Source organism: Aspergillus pseudodeflectus (genome assembly GCF_044049435.1).
Source record: "Aspergillus pseudodeflectus strain CBS 756.74 chromosome Unknown BJX68scaffold_13, whole genome shotgun sequence".
Classification (NCBI taxonomy): Eukaryota; Fungi; Ascomycota; class Eurotiomycetes; order Eurotiales; family Aspergillaceae; genus Aspergillus; species Aspergillus pseudodeflectus.
In genome coordinates, this window is record NW_027263789.1 from 75457 (window position 1) to 97337 (window position 21881).

The window sequence follows — 21881 nt, forward strand, 5'->3', positions numbered from 1 at the left end:
TAAGTTGCTCTTCAAGTTGCTGCTGGCGCCGTCTCCTCGCTTCCCGCAAACCATATTCTCGCCCGGTCCCTGCTAGCCTTTCATAGTGCCATTTAACAAATACTCATGCCATTCGTTGCGGCGCCTTTCGGTACGACCCCTGTTGCCATGAAACCATCGCGTGGAAGGCCACGCTATCCTGCCCAGGGTCGATTCGAGTCTCGACCGGGATGGAGAGAAGATTCATTTATCTGCGGGGCAAACATATCTTGCACGACTTTTGCCATATGGTTGAATCCTTGCGCCCTCAGAAATACCTTTTCGTCTCCCTGAATCTCCATGTCTGCAGCACTCAATCCGTGAGCACTCGACCCTTGCATTCAATACCACAATGAGTGAGACCGGTTTAGAAACTGCAGCCATGCAGGAAAAAGGCTCAGAACTGCAAACCACTGAGCTCCCGCCTTCTACCTCATCGAGCGAGAATGAGGAAAGTAGAAGTCCTCGCAATTGGAGCCCCTGGAAGAAGCGTCTTCTGTTTTGCTCGCTGATGTCCAGTTCGATTCTTTGCGATGGGTGCGCTCCTGTACTCCCTCTTCCATTGCTGCTACTCTTCCTAACTTTGTCACAGCGCAATGACATGGGGATCGACATTGATTGTCGACCAGGCCATGGAATGGCATATCACCGTTGACAAATCGGCCACCAGCATGAACTATGGGATACTGCTGCAGGGAATCGGTGGTCTGATTGCGATCCCGCTGATTGAGGCCTACGGACGCCTGCCCCTCTGGCTCTGGCCGCAAGTCATGACTACATTCATGGTCCTCGGCGCAACCCTGTCCAAAAACTATGACACTTTTACTACATTTCGATCTCTTCAAGGCGTCTTCGGGACTGTTCCGCAAGTTGTCGGCCTCCCTATAATCCACGATATGTATGACCCGAAAGGTGTGTGTGCTTAAACTCCGGTATAGCAGGCCGTTGCTCACGTTTCTAGATTGGCCATATATGATCAATATATGGTACGCATTTACCTACATCTCTTCCGGCCTGGTCTAACTCGCACAGGGCGAGTACCTTTTTGATAGGTCCCTTCTTCGGCCCAGCTTTAGCCGGTTACATCGGCGCCGGAACCGACTGGGTGATCTCCTTCGGCATCCTCACCCTCTTTTACGGGCTATCCACCATCTTGGTCCTATTATTCGGATACGAGACCTACTTCATCAAGGGCCAAGAATGCCAGCGCAACACACGCCTCCAGTCCTTCTTCGGCATCAAAACTCATAACCTCCCGACCCTCTCGACAATCGCGTACTGGTCCAAAACTCTGGTAGTCTATATCTTCAAGTTTCCCTTACTTCTAACCGGCATCGCGACAATGGTTAACTTCTGCTGGCCTATCGGTACGCCTCCTTCCTTCTGACCTCACAAAAGTCGATTCAATCTAACGGAAGCAGGCATCACGGTAACAGTCTCTACATTCGTCGCACAGCCCCCATACCTATTCGACACGATCGAATCATCCTCTCTCCGCTGGGCACCCATTATCGGCGGCCTCTCTGGTTGGACCCCTCTTTCTCTTCTTTGCCTACCCCATATCCCAACTCAAAAACAAAAACATAAATCTAACAACACAACAGGCTACGCATTCGGCCACTGGTTCAACGGCTGGATCTACCGCTCGCGCCAGAAGACCTGGTACCCGGAGTACCGGCTGCTGGGCGCGTACTTTGCAATCGGGACGATGGCCTGTGGTCTTCTGACCTACGGACTCACACTGCACTACCAGAAGCACTGGGCGGGTCTTGCGTTTGGGTGGCTCATGGTTGTTGCGGGGATGATTGCTTCGACTGTGTAGGTTCCCTCAGCGCCATTTTCTTCATTCTCTAGACTATCTCTCCTTTCCTCGCTTTCTTGGCTTGATGTTTACCTGGTACTAATATTCACATTCTTATAGATCAATAACAGCCTACGCCCTCGAAAAATACCCGGACCAATCGACCGTCGTTTCAGCAATCATAAACGGATGGCGAACGGCAAGCGGGTTCTCCGTCGGATACTTCCAGCCCTCATGGATTGCGCGTAACGGGGTTGCGGCTGTCTTTGGGACACAGACTGCGGTTGTTGTCGCCGTGTTGGTTTTGACCGTTACGCCGGTTATTCTCGTTGAGGGGAGGAGGGCGAAGGCGAAGATGGGGGTGACTGGTGCTGAGGGTGGGGTTTTGTAGGAAGTGGTTGGGCGAAGGGTTGGGGATAGAGTAGAGGGGTGTGTGTATTTATATGTTGTTCGAACGGGTTGTGGATTTTGTGTATAGGGTAGGATTATAGTCTATCAAGGGAATGCAAGCCTTGAGGGTTCTTACGGGACTTGTCCTCCAGGCGAGACATGTTGGAATTTGCGATGTTCTCATGGATGGAGCTATCATATGGTTATGTATCGTTTGAGAGGTTGAGCCATTCTCTACGCTTCACTGGATGAGGCTATGTCATCAATCCACCTCCCATGCGGCAAGTATCCAAATTCAGTAGTCGGCCCGCCCGCCCAATCAGGAATGCCGACTTTGCCGCCGCAGATCCCCCACAGTATAAAGTCGTAGGGCCTGGAGTCTTGAAGAAATGGGAAACCAAGAAATTCAGCTTCTTCTTAGAGTCCACATACCATGTCACTATCAAGATTTCTCTCGAGGTCCTCCGCCCGGGCGGCTTCCACATCCTCTACAGCCCAACTCACCAAAGCTGCTGGTGATATATCTTCAGTCTTTCCGTCGTTAAGAAAAGACTACAAACCGGAGCCATTGCCGCCTCGATTCAAGGATTTGAAAGAGCGGATCTTCCGAGAAAATGAGGATGCGTTGAAGAAGAGTTGGGAGCGGTTGCTTCCGAGCTTGGAGGAAGAGGTGCACAAGATCAAATCTAAAGGGAGCGAAGTAAGCATCTTTGTATTAATTGTTTCGAGGCAGATGCTGATCTTATTCTCCAGATTATCCCTTCTGTTGAGTATGCCGATGTCATTTCCGGCAATGTGTCTTCAGATATTCTGGCCGAGATCCGTCATCGAGGATCTGTAGTGGTCAGAAATGTGCTTCCGCGGAATGAAGCACGAAGCTACAAAGAGCAGATAGAGGAATACGTGGCTGCAAATCAGGAGCGAGTCAAAGCTTTCCCTCCTGACTCACCGGCAGTCTTTGAATTGTATTGGACACCTTCGCAGGCACATGCACGAGCCCATGCCAACCTGCTGGAGACACAGCGCTTCCTGCAGACTCTCTGGCACTCGTCAGATCCGAAGACACGCATTTCAACGCGGAATCCCCTTACATACGCAGATCGTCTGCGAATTCGCCAGCCAGGTGACGGCAAGTTCACCCTCGGTCCGCATATAGATGGCGGCAGCCTCGAGAGATGGGAAGATGAGGAGTATTCGAAAGTGTACGCCAAGATCCTTGAAGGCAAGTGGGAAGAGTATGACCCCTGGGATGCGAAGCATAGGGTCACTGCAAAGATGGACGTCTATAACGGTGCTGGAGCCTGCTCCATGCTGAGATTCTTCCAAGGTTGGCTCTCGATGTCCAAGACAGCTCCAGGTGAAGGGTCATTACACGTATGTCCTATGATTGTCCACAGTACAGCATACACGATGTTGAGGCCGTTTTTCGATGTCGAGACTCTGCAACCAGCTCTCGACGCGACATTTCCTGGTTCCGTCCCAGGGGCTTGTCAAGAGTACAACCCAGTGACTCACCCACATCTTGAGCTCGAGACAACCATGGTGTCCGTGCCAGAAGTTGCTCCTGGTGATTACGTGGCTTGGCACTGCGACTCGCTGCACAGTGTCGATAAGGAGCACCGAGGCAAGGGTGACTCGAGCGTGCTATACATCCCTGCCACGCCCATGTGCGACATGAATGTCGACTACCTGCTTAAACAGCGACGAGCGGCACTGGGTTACTCTCCGCCATGGGATTTCCCTGGAGCTGGCGGACCCGGAGAAATCGGGTTCAAGGGCGCTCTGGACTGGAACTCAATCAATAAGGAAGGACAGCGAGCAATGGGGTTGGGCGAGCAGCCGTGGAAGATCACAGACGATATGACCGAAGGCGAGAGGAAAGTTGTTGAGGCCGCAAACAAGGCGTGCTTTGGGAGAGTCTAGTATGACGCAAGTTGGACAAAATTGGTGTCTTAGCTTCGGATTTTGGACTGTAGGCCATAAGAAATACATGTAGTACTAGTGAAATAAAAAAACATATAAAACAAAACGAAATCCTCAATAATTTAGATGATGGTTGAGTGATAAAAGGAAGAACGAGGCTAGAACCAAAAAGTCAGGTTCCAAAGCTCGGCGGCGGCCGTCGGGGACAGCTTCTCCCCACCGACTGACGTGCTGCTCGCGACTTTCACTTCCCTCAACACCCCTCAATGCCCGCCACAACGCAGCTCTAATTATGTGGGCGAAGCTTCTTCAGGCAACGGCACTTTTAGCCGCCGTTCCTTCGACGCTCGCTATCTACCCCGACGAGGTTGGCCACGTCGATTTCCACCATGCGCTGCTAGGTGTCCCTTCGTCCAAATCCACCTTCTTCCACCGACCGTCCGCTTCCTCAAGCGCTGCCCTCCTCTACACGCTCTCCGAAAAGTCGCTTCTTGGCGCTGTCAATCCGAAAGATGGCTCGCTACTGTGGAGGCAGAATCTCACTCGTCCCGCCCGATTGCCCGACCGTGATGCCGAAGGCTTATTACGTGCGTCTGATGGAACAAATGCGGTGGTTAGCGCGTTAGGAGACTACGTCTCTGCCTGGAGCGCTCTGGACGGAAAGCTTTTATGGGAAAACTGGTCTCCGGGTATGCAAATTATGGATATTGAGCTCCTGGAGCTGGAGGATGCGAGCGTTGCTCCGTCGACCAGGGATGCGATTGCACTTTCTGGGGGTCAAGCGGGCTCGGTCAAGAGACTTGATGGACAAACAGGAGAGATCAAATGGGAGCGACATGATGAAAGGTTAGCTAATCTGTTACCTATAACTTCTGGTGCACGAGAGCTAACGTATCTAGCGGCGACGTTCCCTTCCAAGTGTCATCCTCCTCGACCGACGTCTTTTACATCTCCCTACAACCGGCGCTCCTGAAAGGCTACAAGATCCGGGTGACCGCTTTGGATCCGCTCACTGGCCGACAAACCCGTCAGCAGATCCTCAATTCCGAAAGCGACGTTTCCGGTCCCGAGTCGGTCCTCTTCGTGGGCGCCAACACTGCGTTCCCTATAATCGCCTGGGCGGATAAGTCGCACAAGACGCTGAAGGTTAATGTTATTGGTACCAAGCAGGTGACCTCAGTGAACATCGAGAACACCCACGGAGACGATATCAAGTCCATCCAAATCCACGCCCCCAGGGCTCTCAACGCGCAGCCACACTTCCTGGTGCAGTACGAGACAGCGTCTGGCTCCTGGGCTGAGGTGTACCATGTCGACCTCACGTCTTCCACAGTGTCAAAAGCTTACAACCTCCCGTATCTACCAGGATGGTCTGTTTTCAGTACTGGCACCAAGGACGCGAATGTCTACTTCACCCGGATCACCGATTCCGAGACCTATGTTGTTTCATCCGCTTCTCACGGTATTCTCGGAAGATGGATTCAACCTCGCCCATTGGATCGCGCTCTCCATGCAGTTTCAGATTTGGCTGTAAAGGGCGACTCTGTGGCTGCCCGCTCGGCTATTGTGTTGGAATCCGGCGATTGGCAGTTGATCCAGAATGGCGCAGTCACATGGACTAGGCCCGAAGCCTTGTCTGGTGCTTTGGCTGCTAGCTGGGCTGATACGGACAGCCAGAGGGATCTAGCCCACGAGCTCGAGGTTGAAGGTCACGAAAGCATTGTTGGGGCTTACATCCACCGTGTGAAGCGCCACATCAAGGACCTCGAGTATCTTCCAGACTGGCTCAAGGAGCTGCCAAAGCGTGTTCTCACCAGTTTGTTTGCGGATGAGGTCTCTAACCTGGATAGTTTTGGTGTTTCCAAGCCTATTATTGTCGCTACGCAGAACGGCCGTGTCTATGCCCTTGACAGTGGCAACCACGGCCGGGTATCCTGGAGTGTCAAAGCCGCGGAAGCTGATTCGTGGAATGTCAAGGCGATCTTGACGCAACCTGGATTCGCGACTGTTTACGCTGATGACGGCAGCTCTGTCACTCTGAATGTCACGACCGGCGATATCACTCAACGCAGCCCGGCCACAGGGAAAATCCGCTCAATTGCTGTCCTCAACGATGGCACTTCCCAAAGCACCATCGGAATCAACGAGAACGGAGAGCCCGTGGGATTCTTTGATCGCCCTGGATTCTTCGTGACTCAGGGCGCGGATGGAAGGGTTATCGGCTGGAGCACCAAGGACTCCCAGTCACCAGTATGGGAGTTCCTGCCCGCACCTGGCGAGAAGATTATCCAGGCCACTGCCCGACCCTCTCATGATCCTGTCGCATCAATCGGCAAGGTTCTGGGCAACCGCTCGGTTCTGTACAAGTATCTCACCCCGAACGCGGCTCTCGTCACAGCCGTCGGCGAGTCCTCTGCCACCTTTTACCTCCTAGACGGAGTCACCGGCCAAATCCTCCACACTAGCACGCACAAGGGAGTCGACACCGCACAGCCCATCGCATCGACCATCTCAGAAAACTGGTTCGCATACTCCTTCTACGCTGAAGGCTCCGACCCTTCCGACGCTAGAGGCTACCAACTCGTCGTCTCGGAGATGTACGAATCCCCAATCCCTAACGACCGCGGCCCACTAGGCTCAGCAACCAACTACTCATCCTTCACCGACCTGCCCCTCCCGCACGTCATCTCTCAAGCCTTCATAATTCCTGAACCCATCTCCCACATGGCCGTCACCCAAACGCGCCAGGGCATCACAACCCGCCAACTCATCGTCGTCCTTCCCGAATCCAACGCCATTGTCGGTATTCCCCGTCCAGTCCTCGACCCGCGCCGTCCCATCGGTCGAGACCCGACTTCCACCGAAGCCGAAGAGGGCCTCGTGAAATACGTCCCTTCTCTCGACTTTGATGGCAGGTGGTACCTTAGCCACTCGCGCCAGGTCGTAGGCATCGAGACCGTCCTTTCCGCACCTACGCTCCTCGAAAGTACTAGTCTCGTCTTCGCTTTTGGAAATGATATCTTTGCTACGCGGGTGACACCTAGCCAGGCGTTCGACATCCTGGGTAAGGGCTTCTCGAAGCTGCAGCTGCTTATGACGATTGTCGCATTGGCGATTGGTGTTTCGATTTTGGCGCCTATGGTATGCACCTTTCCCCTTCTTCCTCGTTTCACTCTCATTCGCTTCGCTGAATCGTTGCTAACATTAATGCTCCCCAGGCCCGCAAGAAGAAAATCGACACGCTTTGGAAGGCGAGGTAGAGATGACACGGAAAGGAATATAGAAGGGTTCAGCTGTAGTACACTGTGTATCATGTCTGTCTAGTTTCGTTCGCTATCATAAATCCAAGATATTAAGGATGTTTTTAATTCATCTCCAGGTTCCACACTATCCAATAGGTGCTTTCGGGACATATCAACTGCAAGCCTAGACGAAAGCTTCCAATAGGCAGTCACGTACAAAGATGTGTTACAACAAGATGGCGTTACCGGGATTCGCCAAGTGATTACGATTCCCAGCAAACATGGAGCTATTATTTGGGACGAGCCCTTGCGCCTGAGAACCTCTAACTATAACCTGACCCTGTTTGAAGCCTTAGGCACCACACAGTAAACGGTGTCACGTGCTGGTGTGATCCTCGCTCTTGATTGTGCGCCGCGCCACCAGACTACTCAACATCTCCAACGTAGATGCCCCCTGAGTCTCAAAGACAGCGAGATCAACGGCAACTCCTTTACAATCCAATTGCGCAGTTCAATCGCTAGAAGTGGGTCCACCCCGAGCATCTGCAATGGCCGGTCCCGCTCAACAGCTGTGCTATCCTGCATGCTTGTCAGGGACTTGGCCAGCTTCTGAACGATTGTCTCGGCCACAATTTCCACCGCTTGCTCGGACGATGTCGCTGCCGCCAGCCGCTCGCTGTTCGTTGCAACGTGCTCGCTGCTTCTCATCCCACCAGCAGCAACCGCCGCCTGTCGCCGCTTGCCAGCGAGCATCAGCGGCTGCAGCATGGGCTGCCGGCTGTAGCTGATGCTCTCAAGTCCATCGCCACCGCCGCCGCCTACTCCTAGGCCAATGCAGATCTGACACTGGTGCGGTGCTTGTACGGGCAGTGCCGGGTTGCAGTAGTAGTCCAGCATGCCGTGATATCTTGCCCGGGTGATTGGCTCCAGGGCCCCGTAGGCGAGCACGCGGCGAAGGAGGTCGGGGTCTTCTGCTAGGATCCCATCGTCGACCAGCGCCCCCAGGTCGATCGCAATCGTCTTTTCACCTTGTGATGCGCGGTATCGCGCAAAGGCATCTTCATATGTGTTCCCTGCGTCGTAGTTCGCTTGGCCCTTTTTTCCAGCAAGGCCTGACGCTGATGAAAGGAGGATGAAGAAGTCCATTCCCTTGGGGAGGATAGTATGGAGGTTCCAAGAGCCCACGGTCTTGCAATCGACCGCGTCTTTCCAGTCGTCGTACTCCAGATTTGCAAAAAGACGGTCCCGGCCATTTCAGGTTAGAAACACACACACACACACACACACAGAGACACACGTGTCGTGTAAGTCAGTTGACATATGGGCAGATAGTGCATTGCTTACTCTGGCTATTATTGACATTTGAACGACACCCTTGATGGGTGGCATCTGCGATGCTAGTCTACCAAGGGTCTCTTGCATCACACTCAACTGGGTCACATCGCAGGCTGGCGTTTCGACTCGAACTCCCCGTGCTCTCAGATCGGTGACCAACTCCAGGGCAGCGACTGTTCGAGGGCCACGTCGCGAAAGCAAGATAAGATTTCTCGCACCGCGCTCAACCATCCATCGAGCCGTGGCACGACCAGTACCTCCGAGCCCGCCGGCCAGGACAAATGTCGCATGAGCGTCCATATAAAAGCTCGGCCGTATTTTGAGGGTCGCCTACGTAAAGATGTCAGCTATGAGGATTTGCGCCGCTGCAAACGGTATGCCTACCTGTACCTGCGACTCGGGTGTCACTTGGAGCACAAATTTGCCCATGCTGGTGCCCATCTGCACCATGCGAAGAACCTTTTCAACTTCGCCGGCGTCATAGACGTGCAATGGCTCGATTGGACGAAGTTCACCTCGGGAAAACATCTCTATCAGCTTTCGGAGATTGCTAGAGCTTCGGGAAGGGTGCTCGGACAGCAACAGCGACCCGTCAAAGACAATAAACGACATATTTCTCCCCAACGCGTACATCGGTAGCTTTGAATTGTACTCGATGTCCTTTCTCCCGATCTCGATAAACCGACCATTGGGTGCAAGACACTCCAAGGAAGCTAGCAGACCGTCCCCAGTCAGCGAGTTCAAAACCACATCGACGCCGCGGCCCCGTGTTGCGCGCTTGATACCGTGGACGAAACTGGCGTCCCAGCTGTAGAAGATCCGCTCGTCAGGAATCCCGTACTGTTTAGTGAGGAACTCTCTCTTTGCCACCAACCCCACCGTAGCGAATACAGTCGCGCCGTGCAGTTGCGCAATCTGAATGGCTGCCTGCCCCGTGCCGCCAGCAGCAGCGTGTACCAAGATGGTTTCGTCCTTCTGGGTGCGCGCCAGGTGGTGGACGGCCTCCCAGGCCGTGGCAAACTGAACGGGTGTGGCGGCTCCAGTGGTAAAGGGCATGTCATCTGGTATACCCAGCGCAACCTTGCCGCGGGCAAACGTTCTGAATGTCGAGCCGGCGGCGAGAACGACCCGGTCCCCTGGCTGGAACAGCGTATCGGGACCCGCACGCGTAACGACACCTGGACACTCCTGGCCCATGGGGCCGTCGGAGATCTGGCCTAGCGCAATCAGGGCGTCTTGGAAGTTGATCCCAATGGCATGTGTCTAGATCTCAACCTCGTCTGGTGCCAGGGGCGCGCGGGCAGCTGCGTCTTCTGTGAATTCAAGGGAGCCCAGGATACCCACTGAGCCTACTGTCAGCTCCAGCGGCGGACAATCCTTGATCAGTTTTGGGCCCGAGCTGTGCGGTTTTGATCGCCCCATGAGCTCGTGGGTACTGCTGCATCGAAGGCAGCGCGGGGGACATGTAGAGATCCGTTCAACTCGATGTACTCAATGTGCAAGAAGATTGTCTGGTTCAAGTTGATGGAAAGTCGAAATGTTTCTTGAAGACGAGACACGGGCGCGAGAAGGGCTTCTGGGCACATACGCTCTGGTAGAAGTCAGTCTTAGTCGGGCGAGGCCATGGGCTAGGTGTATGTCCAGCGTGCTGGGCTTCCAGTACTGTAGACCGGAACAATGGGCTGGTCAAGGGCAGCCGCCCACGATGCAACCTCCCAAGCCAGAAGTAAAGCCAGCAATTGAGAATCAAGAAAGAAAAGAGAAAGGTATAAGAAGAGAAAAGAGAAAGACAAGTCGATAAACGACACTTTCCGGATCATCGCCGCAGCAGGAACCAAGACGACTGTCTGGTGGCTGATGGCAACGAGCCCCATGCGCTCGTCAAAGACAACGACCTCGAGATCCATCCGCCCATCAACAATCCGCTTGCACACGGTCCGGAGGTACAGCTACCGCACTCCGTTGGCTGGAAGCTTCTGCTTGATCTCCGTACACAGCATCACGGTGGCATTGAATCGGAAGGGCCATGTCGACTACGAACTGGAGCATTTCGTCGGCCCAGCGCGCGTCATCGTTGCTGTCGAGAGGTCGAGAACCCTGTGGGAGACAATCTAAGCCCGGCTCAACCCATTGTTCGAGGAAGCTGATCTTGGCGGGCCAGGTTCTAGGGATATGAGTCTTTGCGTAGGAGTGGCCGCGACGGAATCCGTCAGGGTAGAAGGGGCAGTGGTAGGAGGCCCAATTCGGATCACTGTCTGTTGCGAGCTTTGCGAGATCCACTTGACGGGGTTCGGGGGCGAGGCGCCAGCCCGTTTGAAGCGTGATGCCTTTTGTGGATAGATCGGTAGTGCTGGTGATGACCATACATTATCGTTATCTATAGACCCTTTTTTTTCTCTTGGATAGCTCAGTTTACTTACGTTAATTCGGCAGAACAGGCGATCTTATCCTCCTGGAATAATTCGACGCGGAGAGTGGACATCACTTTGCCAATATTAACCTCACGCAGTGTCATTGTGATGGCGCTTGTAGGGAACACTGGGCGATAGAATTGGACGACGCTGGAATAAAGGTCGACCTGGTCTTCAATTTGGGGCGATGAGACGCATAGTGGAGGGCGTATTTGGCCATGGCGCAGGCTACGTAGCCACCAACACTAACTACCATGCAGTTAACCAAGCTGAACACCAGGAGGCAATGACTGGGGAAGAGAGCAGCTACCGGAGCCGAACGCAACGTCCGAGGAGAGCTGCACGGAGATTCGGGGCGTGCAAGAGGGAGCCAAGTCGAAGTCCAGCGCTTGGGACAGACTGGTTTGAAGGAAGGCTGTCATTCTTGTCTGAGCACTGGCTCTCGCGTGAGAGAAAGAGGGGATGATGGAAAGTGGCCAAGATTAGTTTTCTCGACAACGTAGTATGGACGAGAAAGATTGACAAGTCACTCACTGATTTCCTCAGGGAAAACGAGATATCTGCTAGGTAGAGGATCTTTATGCTCATCACTCCAATACTACGTGCAGCTTCCAGATACCACTCACCAGATATGCTTCTTTGTATGAGATGTAGGTAAGCATTAGCACCAGCGCAGATGTTACGGGCGTGGATCATTCCGAGGCCTCAAAGTCACTATGCACCTGCCCGTTGTCCCCAAGAGACCTCCAACGCAATTGCAGCGACCAAGGGTGCCAACTCAAGACTGTAAGCCCGGCTCAAGTCAACAGGACTTTGTAGCACATGCTTGTAAAGTCAAACATACAGTAAGACTTGCGTCCTTGGCTGTGTTCAACACGACAAACGAAGGCGTCAGCTCACGAAAAGGCTCGCAGGTAAGGAGATGCCTACGGGCGGTTCCTCTATATGCGTCTGCGAGATCATCAGAGACTACTAGTAAGACTCTATGCTGCGCAGTAAAGTCTAAATAGAATAGATGTTTAGAGCGAATAAATCAGTGTCTAGGGTGCGGCCCATGGCTCCTTCCTCAAAACTGGGGATGAAGTCCCTACTTTAAGAAAGATATGGGACGCTCTGGATGCATTAATCAATGTACTTAACTGTCCTCCAAACAAACTAAAGTTGTTTAGCGGTGGAATCCATTTAGCTGATGCATACAGACGCTAGTAACTATAGTACTAAGTGAGTACAAGACAAACCGCAAGATCGAACAAGACAGTAGTCTACAAATAACTCCCTAGACAGGTAAAGCCTGAGAGGACCTGAATTAGATGCAATAAAACGAACCGAACCAGTTCAAGAAAGAAGAAGAGAAACTGAAGAAGAATCGGAGATGTGTCCGGGTATGTGATGTGTATATATGCATGCACGCAAGCTATGACAAAAGCTTGAAGTGCGGATAGCGCAAAACCGAAACGAGACGGAGAGAAAGTAAAGTGTTGAGATAGGCAGGCGAGGCAGTCATCTGAGTAGTGGTACTATGTATATGTGTGATTATTTATTAGTATAGTTTTATGCTTTTGGCGCTTTTTCAAGCGGACACCGTCTGGGCAGGTGGTGATGACGTCGTGCCGTTTTCAATTGTCTTCTCTTCGATGATTGGGGCGGGCACCTCTTCGGTTGCAGTGGTGGTAGACTCAGCGGCCGGGGTTTTCGTGCCTTCGGTCTTCTCCGCTTCTGATGGCTGAGAGGCGGGCTGTGCAATCTTGGACTTTGGTACAGGGACGTTGGTCTGTCTGCTCTTTCCGTTTTCCTTGCCGATGATCTCAACGTGATCGCCCTTGAAAAGGACGGGTCCCTTGATGAAGCTAGGCTTGGTCTGGCCCTCGGTCGGTGCGGTTTCAAGGGCGCCGACGATTTCCCGGGCGGGTTCATCGAGGTTGGGCATGTCGCCCCATTGCCAGTCGAGTTCGCCGCCGTATTGCTTGGGAATACTGGAGGGGTCCATGAAGGAGGTGAGGGTAGGCTGGACTTCTGAGGCACCGAGGATAAAGATCTTGGAGGTAGTGACGGGGTCGAACCAGCGCTTGATCCAGCCCCATACGGTTGGGAAGAATGCGGGAGCACCGATGATCTAGCCAGTTAGCACTGAACTTATTGGGTAGGGACTGGGATGACCTACGAAAATGCGATCCAGAGTTTCCGGATAATGAGCAGTCGCAAGTACACTAGCGTCCTGCATGTGCCCCTTGAGGTTCCAGAACTGCTTCAGACCAACACCGCTGACATCTACAATATTCGTCGAGGTGACAATAGGCGTCTCTGGGTTCGGGCGAGGTAATTGCGAGCACAGCGGCATGACGAAGTTGAGCAGGTTCTCATACAGCGCAAACAAGCGAAGAAGGCGCTGAGGGACCGTAGAGGACTTGTGTGTCTCGGCCGTCGCCTCGGGATCGGTCATGGTGGCATTATACACGGCCATGTTCTTGCTGTTCAGGTGCTTGATTTCAAACACATATACCGGGATTCCGCGGCGGTCTCGACGGCCGGTCCATTGCGGATACTATATCCACGAGATTAAATTTTAGAGTGTGAACCCGCAGCAAGACAATCGTAGCGGCGCAACCTACCATTCTCCGGGCTGCATCGTAGGATTCCACCTCGATGTTCTCGTACAGCGCCTCGATGGCGTTCTCCTTCCGCCAGTCCTCTGTATCCTTGAACTGGCCCCAAGCCCCATTCACGTCGAATCTGCGCGCGCGTAGGAACCGCCTGTAACACTGTCAGCTTCGAACTCCGCCAAAACAACAGAAACCCCATTGTAAATAAGCAGACATACAGCATCGTCGCGTCATCATGGCTCGGCTTCTCCCCCTCGCCACCAGGCTTATAGTATCCCTCCTTCTCGCAAAACTCCTTGAACTCCTTCAGCTTTCCCTCCTGCTCGTCGGTAAGGTGGTGTAAATGGCCCGCGAGCCAGGCATCACTCGCGGCCTGAGAAGCCGACGCCACGGGATCGTTCTTCGGATCGGCGGCGGTGGCGCTGGCGGAATCGCTTTCCGCCTGGCTGTGATGCGATTTAGTCCTCCACAAAGGCATGATTGTGTTTGGTTTTTCGAGCTCCAGACGTTGGACAGTTCGGAGGTAAGGGAGGAAACGAAAAAAAAAGTGAGCGAGGGACTGGTGTTGGGCGCTGGTTGGCTCGGCGTCAGCTCAGCTGGGCTGAATGAAGGATTGATTAGTAGGAGTTCCTGGCGTTCCGGCGTTTGTCCATCGGGCTCGTCTGCAACGCGTTTTCGCCTGGGTTTTCAGCGATTGAGTGATGTGCCAGGAAGGAGTAGCGAGAGACTTAAACAGGAAGAAAGCGAATTGAAAAAATTGGAAGGCGAAGAAAGGGAATTCGGCAAATCGATCGAGACTCCCGATATTCCGATTGAAGGAGCATTATTTTTCTTGGGAATGCACGGCTGAGTCAGCATACGATCCACAGTTATGCATGCTTAGGAGCTATACAAAAAGGTTCTACCGCCTCATTTTACAATGATTATACAATTATAGCCTGGATCGAAATGCCTCCAAAATAACAATCTTTTGGGTTCCATAGATGCGAAAAGTTAACAATGGCTGTACGATAATGGATACAGGGTGGGGTGTGTTCTAGGAAAAGATTTAATCCTCAGTGAGATCGCCATATTCCCACATTCCCCGACGCTCATGCTTAGCCTCATCTTCCAGAGTGCGCAGCTTCGAGAGAGTCTCGCCAGCAGCGCGCTCCCACGCCTTTAGCTTCTTAGGAACCATAGCCAATCCCTCTCGGACGATCTCAGCGTTGATACTCTGATCAAGGTTCTTTGACTCAGACGGGTCAAGCAGGGTAACGTGTAGCGTTCCCTCGGTTGAGACAAAGTCCACATTGGCAACAAGTTCACGGCCATATGTCTGCTCTTCGAGGAAAGAGACTGCGTCTGCGAGATAGTCGGCGGAGACGGGGAATTGGAGGAGTGAAAGGACAGCATCGGCAGCCTGGGGACGGAGTTTCTGGACGGAGAACTGGGGCTGGCTGAGAGGTCGCAGACGAGACCAAGGGAGGACTTCGGAGTTACCAAAGTCGATGTAGACAACCTCCGCCTGCTGCTTCTCGCGGTCGTTGCGGCGAACCTTGGCACGGTACCATTCGCCGTCTTCAGTGAACTTGGCAGCAACGAAGTCGCCAGCCTTGGGAGGTCCGGGGAGTGGTGTATCGTTTGACTTGTTGAGGTGGAATGAGCGGAACGCGCTCATCAGCTCTGTGAGTGCCGAGGTGCCGGTACCGATCTGCTGAAGCTTAACGCGAGCGGTAGCGGGGTCAACATAGGTGACCATCACGTCACGGTAATCCTTGCGACGTGGAGCGGTATCATTCTCAGGAGCACTGCTACTGACAACCTCGTCTTCAGCTTCCTCGGCTTCCTTGCTAGGATCCCAGTCATGCCACAACCCCTTGCGGGCTTCCTTCGCCCGTTGTTCAGCGGCATAATATTCTGTAGCGTGGCCGGACTGCTCGGCGGAGTAGGCATGCACAGTAGCGAACCCTTCTTCGAGAAGAACCTTGGTGAAGTTCTCCTTGTTCACGTATAGAGTGCCGATGAATCCACCGACCTTGTCAATGGTCTCAACATCGATCTCAACATCACGCTGCATGCAACGTCTGTTCGCCAGGTCGTGTGCCTCCTGACCGAAGGGCTCGGAAGCCTCACCAGGGTTACGGGCGGATCGAGGAGCACGAATGCCAGAGAGGACTAATGTCAACTTGGCATTCTCGCGAGGGACGAGCACTGTGAATCGAGATGCGGACTTGACAAAGTCCACAACAGCTGGCACCCGCTTTTGGCGCTGGAGGATCGACACCTCCATCTTGGCCTTTTGAAGGCTTTCTGAATAATCTTGGTACTGCTTGGTCTTAGGAGGCTTAGATGACCACATGCCCTTGCCGTCCTTTTGAGCTTCGGCTTCGGCGATCAACAGGTCGTCGTAGTCGGGAGACCGGTCGCTGTCGTCCTGTCGGTGGCGGATAACTGAAGCATAACCCGCTTCCACCAGGGCGAGGGCGACATTAGTGTTTCCTTGCATCACAGTAGCGACTTCCCGCTCTTCGAACCCTTCCGTAGCAGGTTTCTTGCCATTGATGGTGACCTTGACGTGCTTTCCAATGAGCTTCTTGCGCAGGAACTCCTTCGCATCAGCTCCGAAAGGTGCTTGTTCCGGGGCGGACGGCTTGGGCTGACGGATACTGGCCAAGCTGATCTTCTTCTCCTGGCCGGCCTTATTCCGAATGACGATGGTGTCTGCGTTGAGCACACGGCTCACAATGACATCCAGCTCGGCCCCGCCAGCAGGACCCTTGGACGCGACATTGGTAAACAGACCTTTGCGACCATCTCTAGCGACCTTCTCAGCACGGCGGAAGGCGGCCATCTCAGCGCCAAGGATAGGCGAGTGGTGATCGTGGCAGCGGGCAAGGCCAGCTTCCAGCAGGAACTTGGCGATGTTTCCGTTGGGATGCAGAACGGTAGCAATCAGCTGGCCCTGTGGGGTGACGCCCAGCAGGGTGACCTGGACCTTGCGCTGCAGGATTCTGGATTCAGCAAACTGTTGGGCCTCCTCGCCGTAGGGCTCGGCAGGCTGCTCCTTTCCGTCAGCACCAACCCGCTTGGTTGCAGGAGCGCGGATGCCGCCAACCGCAACGACAACCTGCAGGTGTTCGTCATCGGCGAGAAGCAGTCTGAGAACAAGACGGTCTCCGGTCAAGACTCTTTCAACGATACCCTCAAGGTGCTTGTCCTTCCATTCCTCCACCAGAGCTTTGCCGTCGGCGAGCTCGTAGCTGGTGTCGATGCGGCCGCTCTCGGTAGCGGCCCAAACGCCCTTGCCTTCGGTTCTGGCGTGATCCTCCAGTGCCCGGAGGCGCTCGAGCATGGCAACGGTCTCTTCTGTGTCGTCACTTCGCTTGCCGGCTTCCTCGCGGACACGGCTCCAGCCTTCCTGGACGCTGATCTCCGGCAGTGTCACCTCGAAGCTAGGGAGTTTGATCTTGCCATATTCGCGCTGCGAGGTGGGGACGGTATACAGAGTCTGGAACTGGACCACCTTGCCGACAAGTAGCTCGCGGAGGAATTCGCGGGATTGGAAGGCATAAGCCTGCGGAGAAGAAGAGTCAGCAAGATTCAAGCGCGAATTGAAGCGAAAAGTGAGCGTCTTATAACACAGGGGCAAACAATTAAAGAAAATGCACAAGGTGTTGATGTGCAAAAGCTCAAAAAGGCCAGCTATCCAGATCCATTGAACAACTCTCACAGCCCGCAGGTAAAGGAAAGCTCACCTCATCTCCTTCTCTTCGCAGTCTCGGCGCTGAGACGTATGCAAGACTCAAAACACGCTCTTGTCCAGGGTTGGTAACATGCGAAAGGACAACAGTGTCGCCAGATAGAACTGACTTCACGCGAGCTTCCAGAGGCATTGCTGGCGGTTGGAGACAAACAATCAGAAAAGCAATTGACCGACGAAAAGTTTGTAAGGAGAAAGAAGTCCAAACGAAAGGAAGGGAAAGGGGGGTTTAGCGGAAGTAAGACAAGAAAGACAGGGTGAATTGATTGTTGGTAAAGGCGATGGGAACACCGAGCGGAAACGTGGTTCAAACTGGCGGAGCTGTGGCGGACTCCTGACTTTGTGGGGGAGTCTGGCCGCACATGAGCCTCTACGTCGTCCTACAGCAACCAGGGGTCTACTTTACGATCGCTATATTTACTACTTCTACGATGACCATAGGGGTTCATGATAATGCCATTCAATTTAATGTGGCTAACTTGCAGCACCTTACATTTTTCAACGAAGGCAAGAGCATGTGCAGGGCATTTTGATTATGGACTATTCATCCTCCACATCATCAATTGAATCATCATATCATCAGTTCTTAAGGGAGCATTTAAGCAGCAATGCCGATGACACCTGCGACAGCTATCAGTATCTCCTTTCAGAAGGAGTTGTGATTGAAACTCACCGCAAGCAGGGCGAGGACCAGCGTTACCGGTCTTCTTGGACTCCTCGTTGCCGCCACGGCCGAGGTCATCAGTACCAGCGTGGACGACAAGGGTGCGCTGTCTTGCATTAGCACGCTCACTTATAATTCGGGGACGTGAATACATACGCCCAGAACACTCTCGGCACCGAAGAGCTTCACAAGGGGGTCGGGCTTGGAGCCGACGGCGTTACCCTCAGCATCGGTGCGGAAGTTGCCCAGGTCACCAACGTGGCGGACCTCATCCTCGGGAGCACCATGGGTCTTGCCGAAGGGGTTGAAGTGGGGGCCTGCAGAGGTGCAGCCGTTGGTGTTGTCACCAAACTGGTGGATATGGAAGCCACGCTCAGCGTTGGCGTCGTGGCCGGTGATGTTCCATGAGACGGTGGTCTGGGCGTTCTCGTCGGCCTGCTCGAAGGTGACGGTGCCGGTGATCTTGGAATCACCACGGAGGACAGCAACTAGAGGATTGAGTCAGCATGTTACACACATTCGACTGCTGGAAGTAGCAAGAGCATGCGAGATCGCCACTGGAGACTTTGGATCCAGATCAGATCCGGGGTGTTCCTGAGCTCAGACCCAGCGACCGGGGCTAAAGGACAGGCGAGCTAGCCGGAGCTTTCATCATCCTGAGCTTATACCAACGCCTCGCAGGACAAAGAGGCGATGATAGGCTGTCAGCTCAGGGCAGAGCTCGAAAGGTGCTCAAATCTGCTCACACAAGGTCCTCCGGCCACGGTCGATCGTGGATCCGGCCAGGACCAAAGCCAATGACAGGGCGAGATTGAAACACAGACGAGGGTGACATACCAGCCTTGACCATTTTGACGGATTTCTGGAGATGGGATTTTAAACTTGGAAGAGGAGATGTGTAGATGGGTACAGATGGAGATGGAGGACGGGTGGGTGAAATAAGAAGAGTGGAAAGGCAGGGAACTTAACGGGGGAGCGAAAGGAAGGAGAGAGACGAGGGGTAAGCCGACGAGTGCGACTGGATAGGCTGATGATACCTAAGGTGTTCGACGAGCTTCGAACCTCTTGCAGAGCGCGATTCCTGCCAGTCACCTTGCAGTGCTGTTCCCCTCTTCGTGGTTTTCGTGAAGCACCCCACCCTTGCGGGACGTCGGAATGACGTTTTCGGTGCACCTGAGGAGAGCTCTCATTGGGATTCCTAAGCAACACATTCCAGGCTTGTTGGGCTGGTCCCTCGATCGCCCTTTTCTGTATCTGACATTTGGAGTTTCCAATTGCCTTTCTCTCGAGTCTTAGCCCCTGTCTCCCGGAGTAACCGCGTCATCCTTAAAGTGGCGGCCCCTCGAGCTATCCATCTGACTGAACCCCACCATAGCATTCCCTCGGAGTTAGTGGGTTGACCGAGCAGCGACAACACATCTCTGCGTCGATTTAATGATTCTCTTCTATCTCGGTTTTAATGCTTATGCGTAGTTCGTGCACTGTACTACTTCAGCCACAAGTATTCCGGATTGAGGTTGCAATTGCTGTTAAACCAACTGGCCCCAGCTGTACAACTTCGAACGGAGCAGTTCCCCTCCCGAATCCCACTCCCGCGATCGCACGCAATTCCCGTCTCCAATCCCCGAATTGCTCCAATACAGGGCCAGAAAAAAAGTGAATGATAATAAATAACTTGTAGAAGACGTCGTATTCCGTAATTCATATCTCTAAGCAAATTTTTGCAAGTCGCCAATTTTTACACAAAACGAAATGGGTCTCATCAGGCAGCCAGCGCCATTCTTCTTACATCTAAGCCTGGACCTTCTGCTTGAGGATGTCCTTGAGGGTGACGGCGTCAGCCGCGAACTTGGAGATACCCTCACGCAGCTTCTCGACGGCCATGGCCTCCTCGTTGAAGTCGAACCGGAACAGAGCCTCATCCTTGAGGTAGCTGCGCTTGGCGATGTCGAGGCTGGCGGCGGCGGAAGCATCGAGCTTCTTGGGGACGGGCTTGGTGGAGTTGTACAGCTCCTCGAGAAGACCGGGCTATGATATATTAGTACTTTACAATTTTAAGAAGACAATCGGGGTTACATACGGAGATGGTCAGGTAGTCGCAACCAGCCAGCTCGGTGATCTCACCGCTGTTACGGAAAGAGGCACCCATGACGATGGTCTTGTAGCCGTACTTCTTGTAGTAGTTGTAGATGGCCTGGACGGACTTGACACCGGGGTCCTCCTCAGGGGTGTAGTCGCGCTTGTGAGCGGCCTTGTACCAATCCAGGATACGGCCGACGAAGGGGGAGATGAGGAAAGCACCGGCCTCAGCAGCAGCAATGGCCTGGACGAGAGAGAACATGAGGGTCAGGTTGCAGTTGATGCCGTGCTGAGACTGCAGGATGTGAGCGGCCTGGATACCCTCCCAGGTGGAGGCGATCTTGATGAGAATGCGGTCCTTGGAGATACCAGCCTCCTCGTACAGCTGTTCAAATTAGCATTGTTCGGGAAATTTTGAGTCGCTTTCACATTCACATACCTTGATGATGTGCAGAGCCTTATCAACGGAGGCCTTGGTGTCGAAAGACCAGCGAGCATCAACCTCGGTGGAAACCTTCCCGGGGATAATGTCGAGAATCTTCGTGCCGAACTCGACGAGCAGGTAGTCGAGGGCGGCGTCGACCTGAGCGTCAACATCACCGCCCTGCTTCTTACCCTTCTCAACGGCAGCGTCGATCAGGCTGGCATATTCGGGCTTCTTGGAAGCAGCGAGGATGAGGGAGGGGTTGGTGGTAGCATCCTGGGGCTTGTACTTGTCAATGGTGGCAAAGTCACCGGAGTCGCAAACGACAACCTAATAATAGAGAGGACATGGTTAGCAAGGGCGTCATTTGAAGAGAATGCAAGAGTTGCGTTCAAGGGAGGGGTAGCTTACGGTGCCAGTGGCCTTGAGCTGTTCAAGAGAAGAAGACATTGTGAAGAGGGAAGAGAGATTGATGGATTCGAGATGAAGATGGGATGACAATTGAGTAGAGGCAAAAAGTAGAAGAGGAGAAGGATGGAAGTTCTTAAGTAAACTTAAAAAGGAAGACGTGGCGATGGCAGTTCCGGCGTTGAGTTCAGTTGTTTTCGTGGTTGAGAGGGTTGGACTGGTGGGGCTGCTGGCGGGCTTATGACGCTATGCGCCAGACTCCGGAGGGGTAACTAATTTGCATCTAAGGCCTGACTAAGGATTTACCACCTCCCCTCCTTCTTATCGAGCCCTTACACAATATGACACCAGCATCGCCCTGAAGCTATTCGCTGGCTGGGTCAGCTTGTTCAGCAAAAATTGCAGTTCCCGACCCTCGTCCTCGCATCTCATACTTTCCCCCACGGAGCATCATCATCACTCACTGCTCAGTCAGATATTTCCCCGGAGCTCCTCACCCACCTGCTTCATTCGGCCCAGTGTGCTCCGACCACGCATTGGCTGATCCACTCCACAGACATGCAGCAATCCAGGGCCTTTCTCTTCACCGGAATCAGGAGTCCGTGGCGGCTGCTCGTTTCGTGATTAGGCTATATTAGCCTCACCGTTCCTCGCATCGAGCCCCGTCTTTAGAGTAGATCACGCGCTTCTATTTAGGAGCCTTGTGCTCCGTTTGGATCACCTGGCACCGTTTCAGCGGTCCCGAAGGGTGTCTAGATGCTCGAATCTTAATAAACCTTGACTTTTGTAGCCTCCCTTTTTAGGAATAGATAACCACCTGCCATCTATCTGACCAGTAATGTTT

General features: G+C 53.4%; 8 protein-coding genes across 8 annotated transcripts; 2 read left to right on the forward strand and 6 right to left on the reverse strand.

Annotated features, from left to right (window-relative positions):
- Nucleotides 1-370: 370 nt before the first annotated feature.
- Nucleotides 371-2210, forward strand: BJX68DRAFT_264993 (putative MFS transporter; the record flags this gene model as incomplete). Its single annotated transcript, XM_071045121.1, has 7 exons — nucleotides 371-555; nucleotides 611-930; nucleotides 980-1004; nucleotides 1051-1385; nucleotides 1440-1544; nucleotides 1623-1836; nucleotides 1940-2210. 7 exons carry the CDS (start codon nucleotides 371-373, stop codon nucleotides 2208-2210), a joined length of 1455 nt encoding a protein of 484 aa, XP_070900890.1.
- Nucleotides 2211-2642: 432 nt separating this feature from the next.
- BJX68DRAFT_274740 (uncharacterized protein) lies at nucleotides 2643-7485 on the forward strand (the record flags this gene model as incomplete). The annotated part of the gene is made up of 5 exons (XM_071047718.1): nucleotides 2643-2909; nucleotides 2963-4126; nucleotides 4290-4978; nucleotides 5032-7273; nucleotides 7351-7485. 5 exons carry the CDS (start codon nucleotides 2643-2645, stop codon nucleotides 7390-7392), a joined length of 4404 nt encoding a protein of 1467 aa, XP_070900891.1. The 3' UTR covers nucleotides 7393-7485.
- Nucleotides 7486-7783: 298 nt separating this feature from the next.
- Nucleotides 7784-8732, reverse strand: BJX68DRAFT_233095 (beta-ketoacyl reductase). Its single transcript, XM_071039589.1, has one exon. The coding sequence runs from the start codon at nucleotides 8518-8520 to the stop codon at nucleotides 7804-7806; it is 717 nt and encodes a 238-aa protein (XP_070900892.1). The 5' UTR covers nucleotides 8521-8732; the 3' UTR covers nucleotides 7784-7803.
- A 1308-nt stretch (nucleotides 8733-10040) lies between these two features.
- Nucleotides 10041-10688, reverse strand: BJX68DRAFT_233097 (uncharacterized protein). Its single transcript, XM_071039590.1, has one exon. The coding sequence runs from the start codon at nucleotides 10614-10616 to the stop codon at nucleotides 10338-10340; it is 279 nt and encodes a 92-aa protein (XP_070900893.1). The 5' UTR covers nucleotides 10617-10688; the 3' UTR covers nucleotides 10041-10337.
- A 1820-nt stretch (nucleotides 10689-12508) lies between these two features.
- Nucleotides 12509-14302, reverse strand: BJX68DRAFT_43544 (SEC14 family lipid-binding protein). Its single transcript, XM_071049157.1, has 4 exons — nucleotides 13939-14302; nucleotides 13730-13871; nucleotides 13282-13662; nucleotides 12509-13233 (listed from the first exon to the last, which is right to left on the reverse strand). Exons 1-4 carry the CDS (start codon nucleotides 14196-14198, stop codon nucleotides 12691-12693), a joined length of 1326 nt encoding a protein of 441 aa, XP_070900894.1. The 5' UTR covers nucleotides 14199-14302; the 3' UTR covers nucleotides 12509-12690.
- Nucleotides 14303-14667: 365 nt separating this feature from the next.
- Nucleotides 14668-17895, reverse strand: BJX68DRAFT_233099 (putative transcription factor (Snd1/p100)). The gene is made up of 2 exons (XM_071039591.1): nucleotides 17458-17895; nucleotides 14668-17276 (listed from the first exon to the last, which is right to left on the reverse strand). Exons 1-2 carry the CDS (start codon nucleotides 17593-17595, stop codon nucleotides 14769-14771), a joined length of 2646 nt encoding a protein of 881 aa, XP_070900895.1. The 5' UTR covers nucleotides 17596-17895; the 3' UTR covers nucleotides 14668-14768.
- Nucleotides 17896-17906: 11 nt separating this feature from the next.
- On the reverse strand, nucleotides 17907-19412 carry sod1 (superoxide dismutase SOD1). Its single transcript, XM_071039592.1, has 4 exons — nucleotides 18964-19412; nucleotides 18283-18614; nucleotides 18136-18232; nucleotides 17907-18083 (listed from the first exon to the last, which is right to left on the reverse strand). Exons 1-4 carry the CDS (start codon nucleotides 18974-18976, stop codon nucleotides 18061-18063), a joined length of 465 nt encoding a protein of 154 aa, XP_070900896.1. The 5' UTR covers nucleotides 18977-19412; the 3' UTR covers nucleotides 17907-18060.
- Nucleotides 19413-19691: 279 nt separating this feature from the next.
- BJX68DRAFT_43557 (sedoheptulose-7-phosphate:D-glyceraldehyde-3-phosphate transaldolase TAL1) lies at nucleotides 19692-21306 on the reverse strand. The gene is made up of 4 exons (XM_071049158.1): nucleotides 21041-21306; nucleotides 20645-20959; nucleotides 20207-20590; nucleotides 19692-20154 (listed from the first exon to the last, which is right to left on the reverse strand). Exons 1-4 carry the CDS (start codon nucleotides 21077-21079, stop codon nucleotides 19918-19920), a joined length of 975 nt encoding a protein of 324 aa, XP_070900897.1. The 5' UTR covers nucleotides 21080-21306; the 3' UTR covers nucleotides 19692-19917.
- Nucleotides 21307-21881: the final 575 nt, after the last annotated feature.